We start from the raw sequence: 22,002 nt of genomic DNA, 5'->3' as shown, positions 1-22,002 counted from the left end.
TGTGTATATTTTATAGTTTGTATTGGAGCAATGGGAGAATTAAAAGAAGCTCATTCTATATTAAAAGAAGTACCTGGACAAGTTAAAAAGAAAAATAACCAAATTGAAGCATTCGTCTTAAGACGGGTAGGTTTTTATTTTTAACAGCTCAAAATATATGGTTAAACTATTTCTAAAAATTATCTTAAAGTTTCACAAACTCATACAGGGTAGGGTAACCTGTTCATTAGATATATAGATATACTATTTCTAACATTTATTAACTCAACAACACATGTGAAACATATAGTTTGAAAACATGTTAGTCAGATTGTGGTATTTTGTGATTCTTAACCTGTGCCTTCTTCTAAATGATGTTGGTGTATTTTCAGGGAGAGAAGTTAAAGAAACAGGCGCCTAGTCAGGAATTCTGTCGATTACTGGCTCTAGAATTGATGTTTTTATGGCACGCTATTCCAACCTGTACTGAGGCTGAACTTAAACCAATGTTAGATGGTGAGTGAAGGAATATGGTTATCTGGCAATATCAACTTGAACCAATATCACTTAGTCTTGTGTTTATCTTTATCAAGTGGATCTGTGAATCAAAACATCGTATCGTTCAGCTTTGAAACGCAAGACCTGTTTTAAATTGTCCAATTTTTCCAGCTCGATAGGGTCCGCTGATCCACTCAGGAGAGTTCACATACCTTTTGCAATAGGATCCATTTCAGAGAGTCCACAAGGCTAATACTGTGTATTTTATATTTTCAGTTTGTGATATGCAGACAGATCATAAAGCGTTACATATCAAGTCTCTAGTAGAGGGCGCTATATTTAAAGAATTAGGACAAGAAGACATGGCAGTGGCGGTAAGTTTCTATAGACTTGTTTATCAAGACTGCTGATGGAAGTATGGTCTGTTCTCTAGATAAGACTTGTTAATCAAGGCTGCTGGCAAAAATACTCTCTGCTTTCTAGATGGAGTGAGAGGACCTTAATATAACTAGGGTTATATTGTCTGAATTACTCTCTAATCCATCTACAGGTCTAGTTATTATTATAACCAGTGTATCATATATATTAGTGCTAGGTATTGTCAATCATGCTACGATACATAACGTATTGTTATATAAAAGATACGATACATACCTATCACTATAATATTGAATCATGCTGGAATCTTTACAATATACAATATATATCATATTATAATATTGAATCATGCTGGAATCTTGCCACAATACAATATATATCATATTATAATATTGAATCATGCTGGAATCTTGCCACGATACAATATACAATATATATCATATTATAATATTGAATCATGCTGGAATCTTGCCACGATACAATATATATCATATTATTATATTGAATCATGCTGGAATCTTGCCACAATACAATATATATCATATTATAATATTGAATCATGCTGGAATCTTGCCACAATACAATATATATCATATTATAATATTGAATCATGCTGGAATCTTGCCACAATATCTGTGTCTAAATCTCTATCTGTTTGCTACTGGGAGAGATATATTGTCTATAATAACTGCTGTGTTGGGTTGTATATCTATAAATTATGAATCTATATATTATATTGTCTCTTGACTTAAAGTCTTGTGATGGAGGTGTTGTAGCTAGTATTTGTCTGCACTTGCTTCATTTTTAACCCATGCTAAATCTATTTTACCTCAAATGATTGATTGCCAATAGTTGCACGTTTTAAATTCATTAAGCGATTTGATTGGATTGTATGCTATCAAATACAGCCAATCAGAGGTCTTGACAGAAAATCTTTGAACACAAAGACGTGATGGTTGCTAGTAGTTACACTTTTAAACGGATTAATTTAAATAACAATATACATGATATCTTATTCTTTCTGATAAAAATCTGAGAAAGAGTCAGTTGTCCTGGTCGGTTGCCATTACAGAAACATATCACCATCAAATTAAAACTGTTTTAAGAAAAATAAAAGGCACCAACTTCTTCTAAAGGAGAGTATCTCTTACTAACAATTCAAGCACACATTAGCACATATCTCTGAGGTTTCACACTTCACACTTTCCTGAATAAACCCTCGCTACTTTTACCGTTTTTGTATATCAAAATCAAGCTGAAATAGTCAAGGTATTAAACCTCCTATTCTTAGCATGTTTTAAATTAGAGCTCAAAATATCTTCAATATCTTCAAAGTCTTTTACCATCTTCATTAGCCACATGGCGCAGAAAAGTAGGATGTAAAACTGGTATTTTTTGGTTGACATCATCCTTTGTAAAGGTGGATATTTTGAGCTCTGGTTGTCATGTTCCTTTCTTAACGCACTTTCTGTTTTATTTTTTGCACTTATTATTTAATTTTACCTCTTCTAATTCTCCACAGTTCCGTCTGTCCAAATTTTAATAAAAAAGGTGTCTGTTTCACCTGGTAAAATTGTAATGTCGTTAACTGTCTGTATGTCTACCAGCTGGGAATGATTTTACAAATATTTATGTTTTTTATATTGGTGACAGGTTTGTTTAATATATAACAAGAGTTATTGCCCCTGTCTATATATGATATCTATTTATTACAGTGTTTTGATGAGACAATCGCCCGAGCTCAAGGTATGAAAGATGATCACCATATACCAGCCTTCGCTATGTTTGAATTGGCCACTATTTACATGCTCAAACCTGAGGTAGGTAATGAATTTTCTCATGCAGGACTGTTGATGTAGCTGTATTTTCTAGACATGACATGACTGACAAACCAGCTCAAATGTCCGTTACTGACAAGGGTCTACTGGACACCAAGGAAAAGTTGATAAGGAAAATGTGTCTGTCTAAATTCAAACCTTGGCAGAATAGATAAATTCAGTGTTAACACTATCTACTCTGTATCACAATGTAATGAATATCAAATTTGCAATTTGAAAATTGAACAATTAGAAGTAACAAACGACTAAAATAGCACAGTTTGAGTTTGGTTGACTTTCGACTAACCGTAGTTATATCATCTCTACTCTTAAATGTTGCTTTAAGATAATAAAACTAATTGGCTTAATGTTATTTTTACAGACGGAAACTAAAGCTAAAAAATTACTTCTTCAAATCAAGGTGAGTGAAGCTATGTTACATCATTTGTCTTGTCACCATATTAAATTACGTATGGTTCGTACAGGGAAATAACACACACGAACGTAGTTTTTAACACTTCCTTGACTTAACCAGCAGAACTTTGAAAAAGGCTACATAGATTACAAACTGTCAAATACCTCGACTGCAATAGTCACCTATCTTATATCACAGAAGTTTGTTAATGCAGTGATTTGATTGGATTGTACGCTAGCAAATACGAGAGCCCTTGGCAGAAAGCCTGTAAACAATCAGCCATAATGATTCCATACTTTTTGCCGAGGGCTTTGACTTTGGAATTCATCAACAGTTCATAATCCTAACGAGAGTTATGTGTTTTATTTTTCAGACTGAATTTAAGGATTATGATTTTGAGAACAGACTGAGTGTACGAGTTAATAATTCTTTAAAACGATTAAAAGATATAGAAAATACCCGGTCTAATGGTGCCTCCAAATCATAGGTTTATTATCTTGTTGTATTCTAACACAGTCTTTATCTTTTCTCCTTCAATAACTGACATCATATAGTGTCTACTGCTTCTCGGAATACACCTCCCAGCATTGGAGAGTGCAGAAATTATATTGGCTGGCGGTGTCGTCAAATAGACGATGTTCAAGAGGTCCGTCTTTAGACTACGCGTAACAAAATACCAGCGTTAGAGAGTGCAGAAATTATATTGGCTGGCGGTGTCATCAAACTGACGAATGTTCAAGAAGGCCGTCGTAAGACCCTAACTGAAGTGGCTATATTAAAAATAAAAGTTTATAAAAAACAGAACAAAAGTTTGGTCTAATTCTCGTCAGACTGAATGGCTTTGAACAAGTTAATTAAACAAATTATATCTTAAATTGAAAGTAATATAACTTTAATATATAGCCGTTTGGGTATATATTATGTAATTACGTGACCGTTATAGCAGCCATTGTTTTTTTGAAAGTATTTTGAAAGTTATGACATTAAGAGAAGAAAAGATAAAGAATTGTGTATTTAAATAAAATATAGAATTTAACTTATTTTTTAAAAGTATTCATATACAACTGAGTGTAAGTTATACCTGTATTTATTGTGTTTTGTGTATTGAGGTAAAGTCTAGTGATGATATAAATTCATTAAAACCAGGGGGGTGGGGAAGGGGGTGCTCGAACGATGAGCTCTGCACATTCAATAAATTATTGAATCAACTAAACAAGTTGGAACAGAATTAAGAACTTGTTCCATGTGTGCAGGTTTCGACAGAATTTGGGATTTATTGAATCATCCAAACAAGAACTCGTTCCACGTGTTCCGAAAAAATAGTAGGTGCAGACAGAATTCAAAATGACAGAGAAGGAAATAAATCTGAAAATATCTGCTTTCTTATTGTTTGATTGAGGACAGAATTGTAACAGAAGCAACCTTTTCAGAACTCCTCAATCAAGCGCCACCTAGATTCGTGGAAAATCAAATAATTAAATGTCTCTTACCATTCTCAAGTGCTCTCTCTAGTTATAACTAGTATAAATTTCAGACTTGTAGATGATCAAATACTTTTATAAAGGGTTACCCTGATTGGAATTAAATTCAAAAACATTCAGATTAATATACTCAATATAAAATACTAGACGTGTGAACTCTCTTAAACAAAATCATATTGCAGAGAAGTAGGATGTAAAACTCCATTCATTTCATTTCATTTTGAAAGAAAATCGTAGAGTGGTAAGCATCTAAAAGGGTAAGCATGATCTGGAATTGTTAGCTATAAACTTCTTTGAGGTTGTATCATTGATTCTATATATATATATATATTAAGTCATGTGGTATCAGGGAAATCATGTCCTGCCTTGCGGACTATCACCTTTTAATTTTAGATTGAATCATTGTTATTAAATTCAGATTAAAATATTTTATTATAACTGGTAGAAATAGAGGACCAAAAATATTTATTATATTTTCGAACATAACAATGCAATTTTTGACGTTAGTATGCAATGTTTGTAAGGTGGCATAGGGTATTAAAAAAAACACCAAAATATTGATCAGGATTCATGAGAATTTAAAATAATTTATTTCATTGTTTATAGATGTTTGAGAGGATCAAAATTTAAATGGACGTTGTTTTTTTTTTATAAATTTTTATAAATGACCTCGGTAACAGTGGGTTGCTATGTCACAAGATTTATAGAGTCACAATTCAATTCATTTGTAAATATTAAAATTATTACAGAATTGATCTTTTTCAAATATTTTTTTTTAACTTAAACTTGAAGAATCTTGCATTTCTATTCATTATTTGATCAAATTTGATTAAGATGAGATTAAAATAAGAGATATCATGTAGATGTAATATAAAACCTAATATTGATGGTTTTTTCAGTGTATTTTATTATCCCCCATTCTGGTCTTGACGCCCATTTTTATTAATAAATATAATGGCTCATTTGACAAGTAAACACATACCAAACTACGTATAGTTTTTACAGGGAAATAAATAACACACACTAACGTACTTCACAGCCATTCTGAATCTCTTCTTCAACTTAATAATTCAGAGTTGGATAAAAGTTATATTTTAATTAAACTACAAATTGTTTAGTTGAGGTAGTGACTCTATAAACTATTTAACGTGATTTATTAAGTTGAAGAAGAGATTTAAAATGGCTGTGAACTATATTCGTGTGTGTTATTTCCACGTAAGAACTATATGAATGTTTCGTATGTTCTCAATCAATCTTAATTATAACAGTAATTATTTTAAATTTTTCTTTGTGCACTTGTTATTTATATTAGATTCCAAAAACCATGTAAAATTTACACCCTAATAAAGGATCACATTGAAAAACTGGCTGTTTTATTTTAAGTCTAGGGTGGGTAGAAGTTTTGAAATGCCAGCCCCAAATTTAAGCATGGATCTGTAATGCAATGTTCCAATTCAAAAACTTGTCAGACTGGACTAGTAACTTTATATGACTTGATCTGTAACCTTTAGAGAAAACAGTTGAATGGAATTCCATCTTCTGATGATGAATATTAACCCTTTGAACCCTGAGTGTAAATGAAATATAACATCCAAGTAATATAAGTAAAAGTGTATGACGTTAACGTTGTATGAAGTCACTTAGTAACGGCTAGTATATCAGCTGTATATATTGCATTAGTGTGTAAAAAGGGTTAATAAAACGACTTAATGAAAACAGGAATAAATATTTTTATTAAAATAACTTGATAACAAATAATAATATCATATTTATATATATATTACCTCTCTTAGTTCACGTGGAGATCTTAGCTCTAAAATAAAATATTACGAAATATCTAGAGCTATAGTCAGGTGACCCAAAAATAACTGGCACTTTTATTCAAAAATTTCTAACTTAAATTTGATTTGAGGTCAAGATGTTTCACTGAAGATAATGTTTGATATTGGATGTACAGATTAATTGGACTATAAAAAGTTCCCACAAGTTAAATTTCCACGATTTCACTCTCAATTAGTTAAAATGTTTTAGCACTAGTAATGTTTTTTAAACTTTGAACTAGATACATAATAGAAAGAATACAGGGCTCAGTTATTTAAATGCTGGTGTCACTTTTTAAGGTGGCGCTCATTATAAGAAACGAAAAAAAACATACCCAGAAAAACCGAGAAATAAATAAACCAATATTTATATTATTTCATCATAAATAATTGTGACCTTGGCCAGTGCTTTCATGGTGAAATAATTCTGATCACTATAATTAACGTATTCAGCAGGTAATATATAGTCAGTTGTAAAAAAGAATGGAGTATAGTAAATATCACAGTTGAATGTTATAAAAATCCATAGAAACAAAACAATTCCATCAATCTTAAATCTGGTTCAAAGAATGACAAAATTGGGAGTAAAAGTTGTAGAGTAGTGGACGTTATTGGTCATGTTGAGCAAATTCTAGATAAAAAATTCCTGAATATTAAAATATTAGCACATATTCTTTGTTATATTAGTCAGTGAGAGAAGGGATGATTGTACAGAAATGTGACTATTGTGTGGATGATACAACATGAAAGTTGAGAGACAGTTATGTTCAATCCCCTCAAATTGTTCAGCTCTTACACCCAAGAATTTCATCAGTTCAATTCATTATTTTTCTGGCAAATCATCCATTGCTGCCTCAAAATTGGCCATGTCTGTCAGCCCTTTAATCTGGAGATCATTCTTCAATGTCTGGTAGTAAAAGTCTGGCGCTAGAATCTGGATTTTCTGTAAAAAGGCAATTTCTTTTCCTGTAAGTTTCTGAGTAGATTGGCTGTAAATAGAAAAAATTAAGAGTTATGGATGCTCTAATCAGGTAGATATCATGTAACCAGAAGTTGTCTGCTGGTGTTAAAAGGGTTAAAGTTTAAATGATTGTCGAATGTTGATTTGTGACATCTACAGATTATATTTTGAGGGGGAATTTAAACCTATGACATTTATTTTCATTGCCCAAGATAATCAAACACTAATTGATCTAAAAGGGGGTAAGAACGGGTGCACATTATATTCAGGATTAGACAGTATACCACTGCAGGTGTATATATGACACTAGCCAATTCACAGAACAGGATAGACAAGGGGAAAAAACCAATCAAAGCTTACCCTGTAAGTTGAAATTTAGTCATCCAATCTTTGACCTGATTTTTGGACCAATCTTTAACACTGCAGAGTTTTTGGGGTGGGGGTCGGCTTGGGGCATACATCAATTCCTGTCTAACTGGTACAATTTTCTATAAAATAAAATGATATTGAACTATAAAGTTGAAGACAAGAGCCTTTACACTGTTCTTTCCTGACAATGGGCACATATTCATTAGATTATTAACCTAATGGTGCAGAAAATGGGGGGAAAAAGCTAGTTTATCTCATTTATAACGTAACAAAGGACATTAGGGTGTAAAACTCCAGTTCAATTCATTCAAATTAATCATTTCAGAAAACATGATATCAGATATAATACTTGTTACATTGTACAGTTTCTATCTCCTGACTGCCACTTTAAGTACATACACACCATGGAGGGTTCCACAAAGACCAGGAACCAAGGGTATAAAACTCCATTTTTAAAAATATGGCGACAACTTACATCTTCAACAGAGGGTCCATCTACCTCATCATACGTGACAGGATTACTGGCAGCGGACGTACCACCAACATCTCCTTTAATCTTCATAGTAATCTCCTTTAATAAACCCTCAATCTTAGACTCGAATGGATACTTTCCACTAAAATCATAGAACAACTTGGCTCCTAGTATCATACCCAGCCAGCCGTCAGGTCGATATCCTCTCTCCATTATTAACGGTATTACCTTCTTTCTCAGCTGGTGAGCATACTCCGCCTCTAGAAAACAAAATAGCCACAGGATAAAGACTTGATGATCAAACATTAGATAGAAAATACATAAGCATTATATTCACCATTATATGTTATAGGGAACATCTGATATAACTTAACTTACGCCAAATAATCAGTTGTACATGTACTAGGGATTGAAGCGATGTATTCTGGGCCAATGCTTTTATGAGGATGCGGGTTAGCTTTCACTTTCTGTCATCTGGGCCAGTACTTTTATGAGGGGGTAGGGAAGCTATTACTAAGTGTGATCTGGGCCAGTGTTTTTATGAAGAGGTGGGGTACCTATTGTGGGGTCTGGGCCAGTACTTTTATTAGGAGGTGGGGTAGCTATATCTTGTGTTATCTGGGCCAGTGCTTTTATGATGTAAGGAAGGGGTAAACACTCACCTGCTCTGCAATTAGGACTGTCTTTATACTTCCTGGACATACAGATGAGAACAATTTCAGCGTTTTCAATAGCATCAGCCATGGCTTGTAGAGTACTGCCTTCCATATCATCTATATCCATCCATACTTTATGATTCTGAGCTCTGATTCTGTCTCGAACTGTAGTCAACAGCTGAAAATTACAATCAAAATATACTGTATAATCTTGAGTATAATGCGTACATATACTGTATAATCTTGAGTATAATCCGTACATATACTGTATAATCTTGAGTATAATCCGTACATATACTGTATAATCTTGAGTATAATACGTACATATACTGTATAATCTTTAGTATAATGCGCATCTATTAAACTAAGTTTGGCTATGCACCAAATGATTTATGCATTAAACTTTTATCTCCTGGTTGAACTATTTAAATTCTTGAAATTACTTACCGCTTGATTTCCCCACTGATAAGAAATCATCACGTGACCTCTCTCTTCCTCGGCCTGTTTTTCTTCTTTCTCTGATAGTTCCTGGTCAGCCTTCTCTGTGATGTCATTCGCAGCCCTAAATCGACTTTTACTCTTAATATTGGCTCTAGATTTCTTGGCAGTGGCTGCTCTTCTTTCAGTCAATCTTTCACCTGAAGATTGAATATTAATTGTAACTTAAATCAGTTTTATTTTGAAAATTGTTTTTCATTATCACCGTTTGTCATTGAAATGGTGACTTGACTGATGAATTTTTAGAGTTCAAGAATTAGCTGTTGAGTTATTGCCTGTCTGACATTGGGATAGGTTTTAATCATAAATTATGAATTTATGTGAAAACAAGAAATACGATTCTTCAGTGACGATACAAAGAACGTTGTCTGTTTTAATCTTAAAGTTCCCTACCTTTTTTAGTTGAAATTAGCGATGGATATTCACTGCCAGCAACCCATATTGAGTTTGATGCTGGCGATTTTAGGACTAACAGTTTTGGTGTAAATATCGTTTTAAAGCATGATGTGTTGGTACAAGTAATTCCCTTCTTTACACGCACAAAGAGTGCTCATAAAAAAGGAATTACGATATACCGAATAACTGCGAGTATAATGCGCACCTCTTTCATTAGATCATGTATATTTGATATTTGACAGGCCAGCATCAAAACCAAAATTGGTTGCTTGCAATTTTCCCGAATTCCAAGTTTTTGTCTAGATCTTCTTTTCTAACTGCAGGTAAATTTGACTGACATCAAGTTCCTCGTTCATAATAATTCTTTCTCCTACAAAATGTACATTGACCTCGTCAAACACTAAGCATTGCTCAAACACTGCTCAAACGATTCTCTCACCTAAACTGTGGGTTCGATTCCTCCTCAACATTCTGATGCCTGAGCCAGTGCTTCTTAGAGTCCGCCCAGTGTGGGTACTCACCCCTTAAAACTATCCAATAGTTTTTATATATAGCTACTACTATAGCAGTGTTGGAATATAGGGTGCACACAATGAAATACAAGATCCTCTCTATGGACACCATCAACTCACCGATTGATTTGAATTCCTTGCTCTCCAGTAATTTGGTTCTCATAGTCCACAGGATACCATAGCAAGTTGGTTTAATATCAGAGCTACCAGAGCGGTTCTTATTGTCGATGAATTTGATTAGTCCTGGTTCTTTAATCATACTGTCTTGGTTGGCTTCGTTGAAGGCTAATGCCCACAGGGACTTGAGTGACTCTGAAAGAAATAAACTAGATTAAAGCAAGTCCAATGGTTGAGGTTCACAGGGACTTGAGTGACTCTGAAAAAATAGGATATATAAAAGCAAGTGGTTCTCATGAACCTCAAAATCCAATGATGTTCCCACCCCAGCTCTTTAAGAGGTAAATCGCTTTCAAGGCTCCCTTTAAAATTCAGATCTTTTGGACCTCCTCGTCCTTATAGATCTTAACCTACCTTTAGACTCTTCGTGATCTTCAGAATTGGCCAGATTCAAGAGAGAAGGTAGACAACCCAGTTCTACCAATAATCTCTTGTTTCCATCATTTGTCGCTACACTTCCGATACCTAAAATAGAATTCAAAATTTCTGATCTCTCACTTTAAAATACACTGGTTTCACACAGTTTTTATTCTGGTCAGAGATTCTGCTGAGAAAGCGTCTCTTCAAACTCAACACAATCGTCCACAATTTGTCCCAAAGACTTGCCATCTTAAGCTTCTTCCTCGGTATGCTTGGTCTGAAAACGACATCATAAGCCAAGTCTACTCATCTTCACAATGTCAAGCTATTTCGAATTCGCGTCTAATACCTTGACATCATAAGGCAATCATCTTGTATTAAGGATGTTACTAGATGCAGTCAATCCCGCCCACTGAGTTATCGAACATTAAAAGATCCTTCCAAGTCTAATGAATCTTCATTGTCATGCCATTACCAATTCCGTCTAATACATTGACATCAGGGGCAATGTTCTTATGTTTGTATGCTAATATGAACTCTGTCTAATACCTTGACATCAAAATGCATTGATTTAATAGAAAACATACCTTTAGCCAGTTCTAAAGATGACCAAATCATTCCACTACCATCAGAAGCTTTATGTCCTTTGTCATTCACAGACTTGTCAAAAATCTTCAACAGAAATTTCATCACAGTTTCGTTGGCGTTGATGAGGTTACTCTCGCTCTCGGTCATAATGTCCGCCATTGCCAAGATGGCCGTCATTCTAATGGTGTCGTTAGGGTAACTGAGATAAGGCTGTAGGACAGGAACAAACTTGAGTTCTTGAAGAGCTGGAACGTTGCTGTCTCTCATGGCGAGGTTGTGGATGATCATCAGGATTCTGGTTAAAAGCTGTCTGACTTTAATCTGAAATGAAAATCAACAACTCAGGTTTCAAGGGAGTAGACCTGGACTTGGACTACATGCTTACTCTTTACAAAACATCTGGTGGTATTTCTCGTTTGAAGAATCCACTACTATATTATTATTGTACAAAGCAGACCATGGTGTCACTTTTCGAAACACCTAGTGGTACTTCTCCTTGGACAAGTCTACTACTAGACAACATTTACTCTCGATTTTGCCATTACTTAGACGAGGTTTTGATTAACGGAATTGTCATGCTTGTACAGATTTTTATTAATCTAGCAAGCCTTATAAGTTTCATTGTATAAAAAGCTACCCGGGACCACATTTAACAGTGGACAAACTTACGTCTGCTGTACTGTCTTTATATTGATCACAAGTATCGTAAAGAAATTGCAGGAATCCCTGCTTGGTACAGATGTCTTTGGACAGCTCCACCGAATGGTCCGACCAGTTGACGATTACCAACAGAGCAGCCGTACAAACAGAGTTGGTTTTGGCATCGAAACGACGAGCTTGGTCCAACACAGAGTCGCACACAGCTTCAACTATCTTTCCCTTTGAATGAACATATTCACACACTTTAGTACGGTGTTTGTCAATCCAGTTTGGATACGCGCGCATTTCAAAGAATACAGTATTACTAGTATTGATGATGTCACACTGCGCCTGCACGTCCAGCGGATTGGCGTCAAGTTTTACAAGATGGCCGCTGACGTTCGTTTTGTATTTGTTCATCACTCTGCTGTGGAAAGTCTCTGGATCTTCTTTCTCTGGCGGTTTATTTGGGACTGGTCTTTGCTGAAGTTTTCGTTCTTCCAGCTTCTGACGTAACTCCTCTTCTGCAGAACGAGGTGCCACTTCAGTGTCTACTCCCAACGCCATTTTGGTGCTTTCTTCCATTTTCTTTTTGACACTTGGTATCAATTTTTGCGTATCAGACGTGGTCTCGACTTGTTCGTCTGGTTTTCGCTCTGGTAGAGTATTCTCGTTCTGTTTTAGTTTAGGTGTCACTGTTATTCTGCTGACAGCGGCCATCTTGGCCTTGGCTGGGGGTTTTGATGGTGCTGAACCCATTTTATGTCTGAAACGAAATGAATTGAGTCAGGGCTATTGAATGTGGAATTTATTAAGCTTAAACAAATCATCTCCAGCAAGTTTCTCCCTCATCACAGAGGAGAGTGGACGTTTGTAAGAACGATCTACATCTTGGTTCATAAAGGTCTTGCGATACGGTGTCTTAATTGTTCAAGATGGTTAAAACATAACTTCTGTGTCGGTAGGAACCCACGCACCAAATCAAACACCTTGCACAAAAATTGGTAAAGCTTTTGGGGGTTTGAGAATATAAGACTATCACCTATGTGACCCCCGCATTCATCACACAAACCAAGACCCAGTGAAGCTATTATAATATTGAATAACAAAATAAACAGAATGGTTTTAGATGACTGAATTACTAAGCAATAAGATAAATAAACTTCAAAATCAATACTGAATGACAGATATCGATTAGGCTGGTGTCAGTAGTCCACTGTGAGTAGATTTGTACTCTTAGTATTGAGCAGCCGCCTTAAAAACCCCATACCCCTTGCTGGCCAGACTTGATTGTTCGGGAATTGGGAGGGGGGGTGCGGGCAAGTAATGTCGGGGGAGGTAATGATGTATAGATTTTAGTTTCAGTAATGAATTGATCGGTTGTCAGAATTAATTCTCCACTCCCCTTACCTTCATGTAGCTATGGGTCTGACACCTTAGAAAATTTAGAAATCAATGACTCATGTCTTGAGTGATTGAGTGATTTTTTTAAAACTTGGTTCGGCTAGTCATGCTGTTTTTTCTGGCTCTGCACGATAAAGATCCCTAGACAGTCGGAATCCTGGTAAAATTTCCCTCATAGCATGACGTACGTCTTAAAATTTATGGCCCACTTGGGAGTGGAAAAGTAGGACATATCTGATAAAGTGAAATGATGAGAGAGTCATTAATTCTTACCGTGTGATGCTTTCGTTCTTAATCCCTTCTGCTGTTTCAAATATTATATACCAGTTATTTGACCTTTCACATCGTTAAAACATTGCACAATATTTAAAAAATGGTCGGGCGCCATTGTTAACCTGAGACGATCTCTAATAGAAAAAAATCAAACCGTGAAGAGGTTGACGGACATGTTGATCTGTTGCTAAGCACATTAATAAATAAATCGCTCTACTGATTAACTTTTGTTAATGAGATCGATTGTTCACTGGATAATGGCGTCAGTAATGTAGGCTGGAACGTGTAGGACCTTTGAAATAAAAGACATTTTTAAATTTTAAATGCAATAAACTGACCCATTTTATAATGTATATTCTTATTTGTAAGCATGATGATGGTTGTATTCAATGTTGTCGCAAATGGGATTGGAGTATACATGTAGTTACATTTGTGGACGTGAGAAGCCTGTGAGGTTAGAAGTAGGAGGGGGAGGGGGAGGGGGGGGGGGGGTATCATGTGAGGTGACATCTGAGATACGAGGGCATGCTAATTGACAGGAATTAACAAAGTGTTGGTTTAACAGTAATAGTGATGATAATTACACGTGTGGTTCATGATTATCAGTAGATTTAAGCAGTACAATTAATACACTTGTCAAGGCTGGGGTGGATACACAGGTACTAATTATAAAAATAATAATTATATTAGTTTAATAACTAATAAGATATAGATCAGACTGTAAGAATTAAACACTATTTTATTAGTTCCAAGGGACTGAACAGCAATTCGCCCAATACAGTGGCTCAACTAGATGAATGTGGGCCCGCCGGGATTAGGCAGGTCGGGGCCCTTCTCCCGGAAATTGTTATGCTCTCCTGCATTCTGAGACCAGTTGAGCCTCTGACCCAATACAGAAGGAGTAAAACTAGGTTTTTTTTATATCCTTTTTGTGAAATATGAATGAAAGGTCATCGGTGATTTCAAGACTTTATAAGCTAATCAGTGACCGAGATCAGATGATGAGCAACTGTATGTATGATAAACGAGACTATAATCAGTATTGATTTCCTATTATCCAGACTGTTATTAGATAATGTCTATATTTCCTTGTTACCATGGTAATCATTATATATCAGTTATCGACGAAATCTGTTCTTCTAAGCATTTCACGTTTTTCTTTCTATTCCTAAGGAATATGACTGATATATTTAATATAGATATTGGCGAGATGCTCGTAGGGCAATATCTGAGGGTCGAGGGGGGGGGGGGGGGTCTTCTTTTTGCCTATAATAAAGATTAATATGCTATCTATGTGTCCATAATTAAAAGTGTTAAATTAAGGAGTGTTCTTATCCAGATAGGTTGATATATATATAATTTGTTTTTGAAATACGAGTACTATTTACAATTTCTGAATAATTATGGAAGTAACAGGGGGGAATATTCGACAAATATTTGCCTACATTCGACCTATTATCATTTTTCAGTTTATCCTTTCTCCGGATAGGTGAAATATGTATAAATTAAGTAATATTTATAGAAAATTGTGGAATAAACGGGGGGAATATTCGATCAGAGACTTTAAGGGAAATATAATATTAATATAATATGCAGGATCAGGCGAATTGAGATGGAAACAAACCTCGAGATTAATTAAGAACGAGTAAAGTGGTGGGCATATTGTCTGATACAGGAGAATAGAATTTAAACACTGAACCAATAGGGCTAGAAATACACTCGAATAATAAACGTATGGACAGCCAAAAGATGAACAGATGGTCGACAAATATATTACAATGGGTCCTCTCCGTTACTCCATTCAGCTCGACATATGCGATCCCTCTCTTTAGCATCTGTACGGTAAAATACGAACCATCATCTTATAGTCTCTAACATCAAGACGTATTGGTAAACTCAATAGTATTCTACGTCTTATTAACAGAGACTACTCAATCGATGCAAAATGGCGATGTCAAAAGACGGCCGTCGTGGATTCGACATAAAATCCGTTTTAAAAGGTTGTTTGCCGGAAGATCGACTTCAAAATGGTATGTAATTTAGTACTTTATTTTAGTTGTGAAATAGCCATATTGAAATTTATATGAAAACCAAGAATCTGGTGTATTTTCGTGGATGAAATTGGTCGAAATCCTCGCTTGGTTTATGTTCTATTACCTAATTAAGCGCTCCACTATGTTTCTAGTAGGACTTGATATTTATTCATGTATTATGAGGCGAAAATATTTAATACTTCCTGTTTTTTTTCCCAGATCAAAATAGTAAAACAGAAGAACAATTGAACATGAAGACTAAACAAGAAAGAAATCACAGATTTGATGGTAAGTTGTCTGTTTTTTGGGGCTCTCATTACTGTATGACATGGATGGACCCTAAATTCTTAGTTATTACTAGCAGTATTGTGGGAGGGAGGGGGGGACAGAAAATAAGCCCAGATTTGACACATCCTATTATAAATTCATTCATTCATTCATTCATTCATTCATTCTGTATTATAGATCAAGAAGAGAAGGGTGTATATAGTTCTGAAAACAGTGCTCCAGTCAGTATTAGAGACAGTATGGAGACCAAATTAAAACGGAAGGCTGTAGAGGAAGAGAGTTTCCCAACAAAGAAAATCCGAGGAGATCGAAAGGAGGATGATAGAGAGGGTCAGGATTACAATGGAAGTGCGTTTAGGAAAGTTGGATCAGCAGCTCTGGTTGAAGGAGATGATAAAGAGAGTCTAGGACGAAGAGAGTGGGAGAGATTGCAAGCTAATCCTAATGAAGCTAAAATACCTCTAGGGTTGCCCCCTGTACCACCAACCCTAGCCCCACCAACGTACTTGACTCCACCTGGAGGAAACCTATTCAACCCTTTCCTGGGTCTTAACATGCTGCAACAAGCTGAGATGTCTTCCATGCTGGCAAACAAAGCTCATATCTTTACAGAACAAAATTTATTGGATGCGTTTGGCAGATCTGTGGCTGCTTTACCTACACCACTCACCGAAAGTTTAGCCAATGTCAAAGGTCATACGGAACCAATACCTCAAGAAGAAGAATCCAATATGCATTTAAAAAATAGATTCCCTTTTAATCAGATAGTCAATCCAATGGTGGAAAAGCTAATACATAAAAACACTTCCCCACTCTTGATCCATTCTCCAATTAACGCGGCTAACTTGTCTCAGAATTGGTGTGCAAAATGTAACGCGTCCTTCCGTATGACAAGTGATCTAGTCTACCACATGAGATCTCATCATAAACGAGAGATCGATCCAGTAAAACGGAAACGTGAATCTTATAAACTGAAATGTGACGTATGTAATGAAGTTTTTAAAGAGCGACATCATCTAACGCGTCACATGACGTCACATTTGTGAAAATAAGTAACGTAACATTTTGATAGTTAAATCATTGAGTGTGTAGGACTAGTGATAGATTTCATTTGTTTCTAAATATAGACGAGAGAGGGAATTTCCAGGGATTCCCAAGATTATTACTAATGATTCTGGTATCTAATATAGTTGACTTCTAGAAATCTGATTGGTTGATATCATTACTGAAATAGAATCGGCCAATCAAAGTTCATAATTCAGATTCTGGTATCTAATATAGTTGACTTCTAGAAAGCCGATTGGTTGATATCATTACTGAAATAAAATCAGCCAATCAGAGTTCATAATTCAGATTCTGGTATCTAATATAGTTGACTTTTAGAAATCTGATTAGTTCATCTTTCAACTGTTCTTCCATATAACTTGATCTTCCACCTTTTTTACTTGTTTTGATTTATACTCTTTTGGAGAGTCTCCATAGCTGATTTTTACATTAATGCATAGGCATTGGGGTGGGGAGGGAGTCTGGTTTGCCCAAAGTCAGTCGAACCACTACTCCGAGAGCATCACTTTAAAACACTACTAGTCTGCCCAAGTTTAGTTTTCGGTCGCTGGCCAAAAAGATAATATTTGGGGTGCAGCGCTTCCCCCCATCCCCCTTGCCCAGTTATTTTTGGGGTTTTAAAAGGCAATATTTTGTTTATTTTTATGGATTTTTGTTTGTTATAAGTTTACAATTGTTAATTTTTATTTTTATATTTTTCTGTGTAGCTGCTCTCAGTTTTGTGTAGAAATGTAAGTTGAAAAAACGTGCCCCTGATATCATTTATGTCAAGTGTTACTTTATGCCCTTTATATTTGCCCTGGGTTAGGTTCATTAATCTGGCCAAGGGTCCCAAAAATCACTTGTTTTTTTACCAACAAACTAGAAGCAATAGATCAAATTAGCTGTATAAAATATTCTGTAGTCCATTATTGATAGAATTACATTATTTATTATTACTTGAAAATAAAACTTGTAAAAAATTCTTTCTCTTTCTTCGTGTGTTGATGTTTCAAAGTGTAAAGAATCCCCTCCCCCCAAAAAAAAATATCCCCCACCCCCCAAGGAAAAAAAATACATGGAGGGGTAGAGGATCAACCCAAATAAAGATTCTTATTAGTTAAATCACAAAAAGGAACATCCATCAAAGAATGATATAAATAATTAAAGATTTGATCAGAAAAATTGAGAAATATTTGTAGTCTGAATATTTTATTACCTCCCCTTGCAACTCTCTAATAATTAAGTTATAAAAAAACCACCAGTAAATTCATAATATTTACACTTTTGGTTTTTGTAGATTGATGAAATCGCTTGAAAATGGTGCTTTGCAAATATTTCCAACAGAATCGGTGCCGTTATGGCAACAACTGTCGATTTGAACATGACATCGGAGGTAAGTTAGCATTGTTTAAGGATAAATGCCAAAAATCCAAGCTTACCAGTCACCGAGTCAGAACTCCCTCCCCCCCCCCCCACCACTAACAGTACCCATCATTGAGTTCTTTCATACTTGGTGCTGCATGCCTCCATTTTCTGAAGTCTTCAGGCCCTTGACAATTCATGCCCCAGCTCACCCCCTCCATCTTATCATTCCTAGATAAGCCACTAACCCACCCCTTCCACCATGCGCATTGGATATTGACCGTTGTTATAATTTTTTGTGATCATGTCAAATTTGCTTATTTCAGGAGGTGCCCAAAGACAGTTGAAATTTGATACTGGAGGAGGAGGTGGTAGAGATAACAACAGATATAAATGGACGGCTCAAAATAACAATAATAATAGTGAATCTCAGACCAACCCTGAGGAGATAGTGTAAGTATTGTTATTCTAGATCATACACCATAATAGATGTGTACAAGTCTAGCGGCTATACTTCCTACTGTAGATGAAACTAAATCTAGCTGCTACAGAGTCCTAATATTGATTCTTGTACCTAGCCGAAGGAGATTGTGTAGGCATTATATAAGAACTAAACTACCAATGTTGTGCTAGACTTAGCAGGCCCAGAAAACAGTTTTTGTTTCTTGAATGTACCAAATTTAGATCTGACACAGGCTCTATAGGCTACACAGTAATATTTTCAATTTTCAAAATAGAATATCAATTATTTCTTCTGTATAGCATTATCCATAATATATTTTTATAATTCCAGCTCCGGTCTGAGACAGAACATAGAGACATGGGAACAGAGTAAAATGTGGCCGTTTTCTTGTATGGCTCTAGAGAAAGACCAACCTTGTATGCCAGGTAATTATTGATTTAATAATTATAAGATTTGAACGTTTAGAAGAAGATAGCACATTAACAAAAAACACAAGGGAATATATTATGACTTCCCCTTTTTGCTATATATTACCATGTTCACCCCTCTTCTTCATTTCATCTGATGACAACACGTGTAAATTGTGTTGAAATGTTATCTAGTTTTTTATAGTGTGTTACATCATGATATTCACCTGTGTTTTATATTTAATTTAGAGTTCACAGATATAAGTGCTGATGAATTAAGATGGGAAGCGTATCAAGCTATTAAAAGTGGAAATCTCATGGCTTATGTAAGTTCTCTTGAATTTATATTCCAAGAACCAGCTGGTAGACGTGATCCTTATGAACTTAGGTTGCCAGAGTCTTTATTCATCATTTATCATGCTTCTATTTTGGCTTGAGTTTTTGACACTTTTTACCCATAATCATTTAAAGGCCATGATTCACCATTTTTAGGGGTTGAAGGATTAAATTTCGCGGTGAGCTGTGAATACTATTACTGATGAGCTTAATTGAAAAATTCGGTTTCTGAGACTAAGTTACAATTAGTGAAATGGATGGTGAATCAGTCCCTTTAAGAACTGATATACTGAGCTGACCTGCCTTGCATTCAGTTGTTTTATTTTTAAATCTTAATTTAGATTATCTTTTTTTTCAGACAGAGAAAGTGAAACAGTTGACTGAAGAATACAGAAGTAAACATTTGTTATTAAAACATCCTACAACAGAGATAAAAAATCAACTGGTATGCTACTTTTTTTATTAGTATTTCTTCTTAGGACAGGTGTGCCACTTGTAGGAGTTGATATGGATCTTGAGTATATGTAAATAGTCTTCAGAAATGTATGAAAATCGCATAATTCCTTCAAATATACTTCAAACTAGGAATTAATTATGGCTTTAAGATACTTAGCTTCTTCAAATTCTAATATTTTGTTATATTTATTTTTAGGTCCAGTTTATCAACAGTTATAGACAGAATAAAAATACAGATTCTAAGTAAGTTGTAAATTAAAATATCTGTTTTCTCCTGTTTATTCGCGGCGGATGATATAGCCTCTTATTGTTTGTGTCACAAAATCCCAGCGTTAGAGAGGGCAGGAATGTGATTGGCTGGTAGTGTTATCAAAGGCAAAGGCTGTCTATAGACCTTAACTGAAGTGGCTACATTAAAAATAAAAGCTAACGTTTTGTTTCATTTTAATTAGAAAATCGGGACATAACTGTTTATTTTATATCATTTCAGATCTTCATTTGTGAAACCATCAGCTTTTGGAGGTAAGAAATTGGTTTATCAAGGTATTGACTGATATTTGATTTTGTTACATCCTAGAGTTAAGATCGTTTTGAGAATATGTTGTAAGAATAGTAGATAAACCATGTATAACATATAACTGTGTTTTCGCTTGTTGTCGAGTTTTGTTTTTAATTCTATCTCTTTACCTTTCAGGTCCAGGATCTAGTAACGCAGGATCAGCATTTGGTGGTATGACGTCAACAGCTGCAGCAGCAAGCCCCGGCTTTGGAGGTCAGAGTTCATCCTCTAATTTATTCAGAGGTCAAAGTGCATTCGGTGGCCAATCAACAAATAGTGGCAGTGTTTTTGGAGGGCAAAGTGCAACTTTCAGAGGTCCTAGTTCATTTGGTGGTCAAAATAGTGAAACATTCGGAGCGCAGAGCAATGCTGGAAGTATTTTCAGTGATGCAGCGAAATCCAGTGCATTTGGAACGAATCCAGGCTCAGGGTCAGTCATGGGTCAACCTGCAACTTTTGGACAGACGTCTTCAGAGTCAATTTTTGGACAAAGTTCATCTGAAACCCCAGGGAGTACTCCTGGTTTTGGACAGTCTGGATTCGGTCAAACGCAGTCTGGAACTCTCTTTGGGCAACCTCAAAATCAATCTGCTACTCCTGGGTCAGGTATGGGGCAGATTCAAAACCCCACAAGAAATTTATTTGGAAAACCTGAACCACCACCTGCATCAAGTTCAATTTTTGGTGCCAGTGGTTTCGGTGCTAGTGCCTCTGCTCCAGGAACGTCTGCTTTTGGAACCAGTGGGTCGGGTATTCAAGGGCAGACAACTAGTGATAATACAAAAAACACTGTGTATACTCCGTTAGATCAGTTGACGGCTGATGAAAAAGCTCAATTTGAGTCTGATCAGTTTACGCCTGGTCGTATTCCAGTTAAACCCCCTCCACGAGAACTCGTTAAATAATATTTCCCTCGCTCATTTACCTCGTACCATCACCCTCAAATCAAAATTCTGGCAACTTTTAAAATTTTGATCATGTGATTATGCTTTTTAATATTCTTTCTCTAGCACAATTTACTCATACTCCACAAATCCAACGCTGAAACTTTTCAAATCTTGATCTTGTAAAGACTTGATACAAATTTTTCACCTCTCAAATCTATCTCATGGTTAGCATTAGCATGTCTGATGGCAAAGGCAGCATTAGATGATCTCTTACTGTTTGGCACAATACTGTCAATTGAGAAATTTGGGTAGAAAACCAAATTCTTTATCAAATTTAGAAGTAATTATAGCTTGGTATAATATGGCAAGGGTTTTAATGTAGATGACTCAATACCCTTTGATAGAGCATTACAATAGTGCTGGGGCATTCACTTTAAACTGCTCTCAAGTGCTTTCCATTCAATTTTAAAA

The 22,002-nt window shown here is 35.5% G+C and overlaps 4 protein-coding genes across 4 annotated transcripts; 3 read left to right on the top strand and 1 right to left on the bottom strand.

The window, feature by feature from the left end:
• Positions 1-30: 30 nt before the first annotated feature.
• Positions 31-4,120, top strand: LOTGIDRAFT_239280 (hypothetical protein; the record flags this gene model as incomplete). The annotated part of the gene is made up of 7 exons (XM_009054451.1): positions 31-126; positions 372-495; positions 754-851; positions 2,571-2,675; positions 3,055-3,093; positions 3,461-3,705; positions 3,801-4,120. 6 exons carry the CDS (start codon positions 31-33, stop codon positions 3,572-3,574), a joined length of 576 nt encoding a protein of 191 aa, XP_009052699.1. The 3' UTR covers positions 3,575-3,705; positions 3,801-4,120.
• A 4,163-nt stretch (positions 4,121-8,283) lies between these two features.
• On the bottom strand, positions 8,284-9,027 carry LOTGIDRAFT_69048 (hypothetical protein; the record flags this gene model as incomplete). Its single annotated transcript, XM_009054439.1, has 2 exons — positions 8,284-8,450; positions 8,853-9,027. Coding segments are annotated over 2 exons (342 nt in total), but the record flags the coding sequence as incomplete, so codon positions are not given.
• Positions 9,028-16,862: 7,835 nt separating this feature from the next.
• LOTGIDRAFT_69958 (hypothetical protein) lies at positions 16,863-17,054 on the top strand (the record flags this gene model as incomplete). The annotated part of the gene is made up of 1 exon (XM_009054440.1): positions 16,863-17,054. A coding segment is annotated over one exon (192 nt), but the record flags the coding sequence as incomplete, so codon positions are not given.
• A 1,324-nt stretch (positions 17,055-18,378) lies between these two features.
• On the top strand, positions 18,379-21,549 carry LOTGIDRAFT_174789 (hypothetical protein; the record flags this gene model as incomplete). Its single annotated transcript, XM_009054450.1, has 8 exons — positions 18,379-18,454; positions 18,750-18,876; positions 19,217-19,311; positions 19,543-19,619; positions 19,988-20,074; positions 20,282-20,328; positions 20,576-20,607; positions 20,780-21,549. The coding sequence occupies 8 exons, from the start codon at positions 18,379-18,381 to the stop codon at positions 21,547-21,549; spliced, it is 1,311 nt and encodes a 436-aa protein (XP_009052698.1).
• Positions 21,550-22,002: the final 453 nt, after the last annotated feature.

The sequence above is a fragment of the Lottia gigantea genome (genome assembly GCF_000327385.1).
Source record: "Lottia gigantea unplaced genomic scaffold LOTGIsca_218, whole genome shotgun sequence".
In the NCBI taxonomy this organism is placed as follows: domain Eukaryota; kingdom Metazoa; phylum Mollusca; class Gastropoda; family Lottiidae; genus Lottia; species Lottia gigantea.
This window is presented reverse-complemented; position numbering and strand designations above follow the sequence as displayed.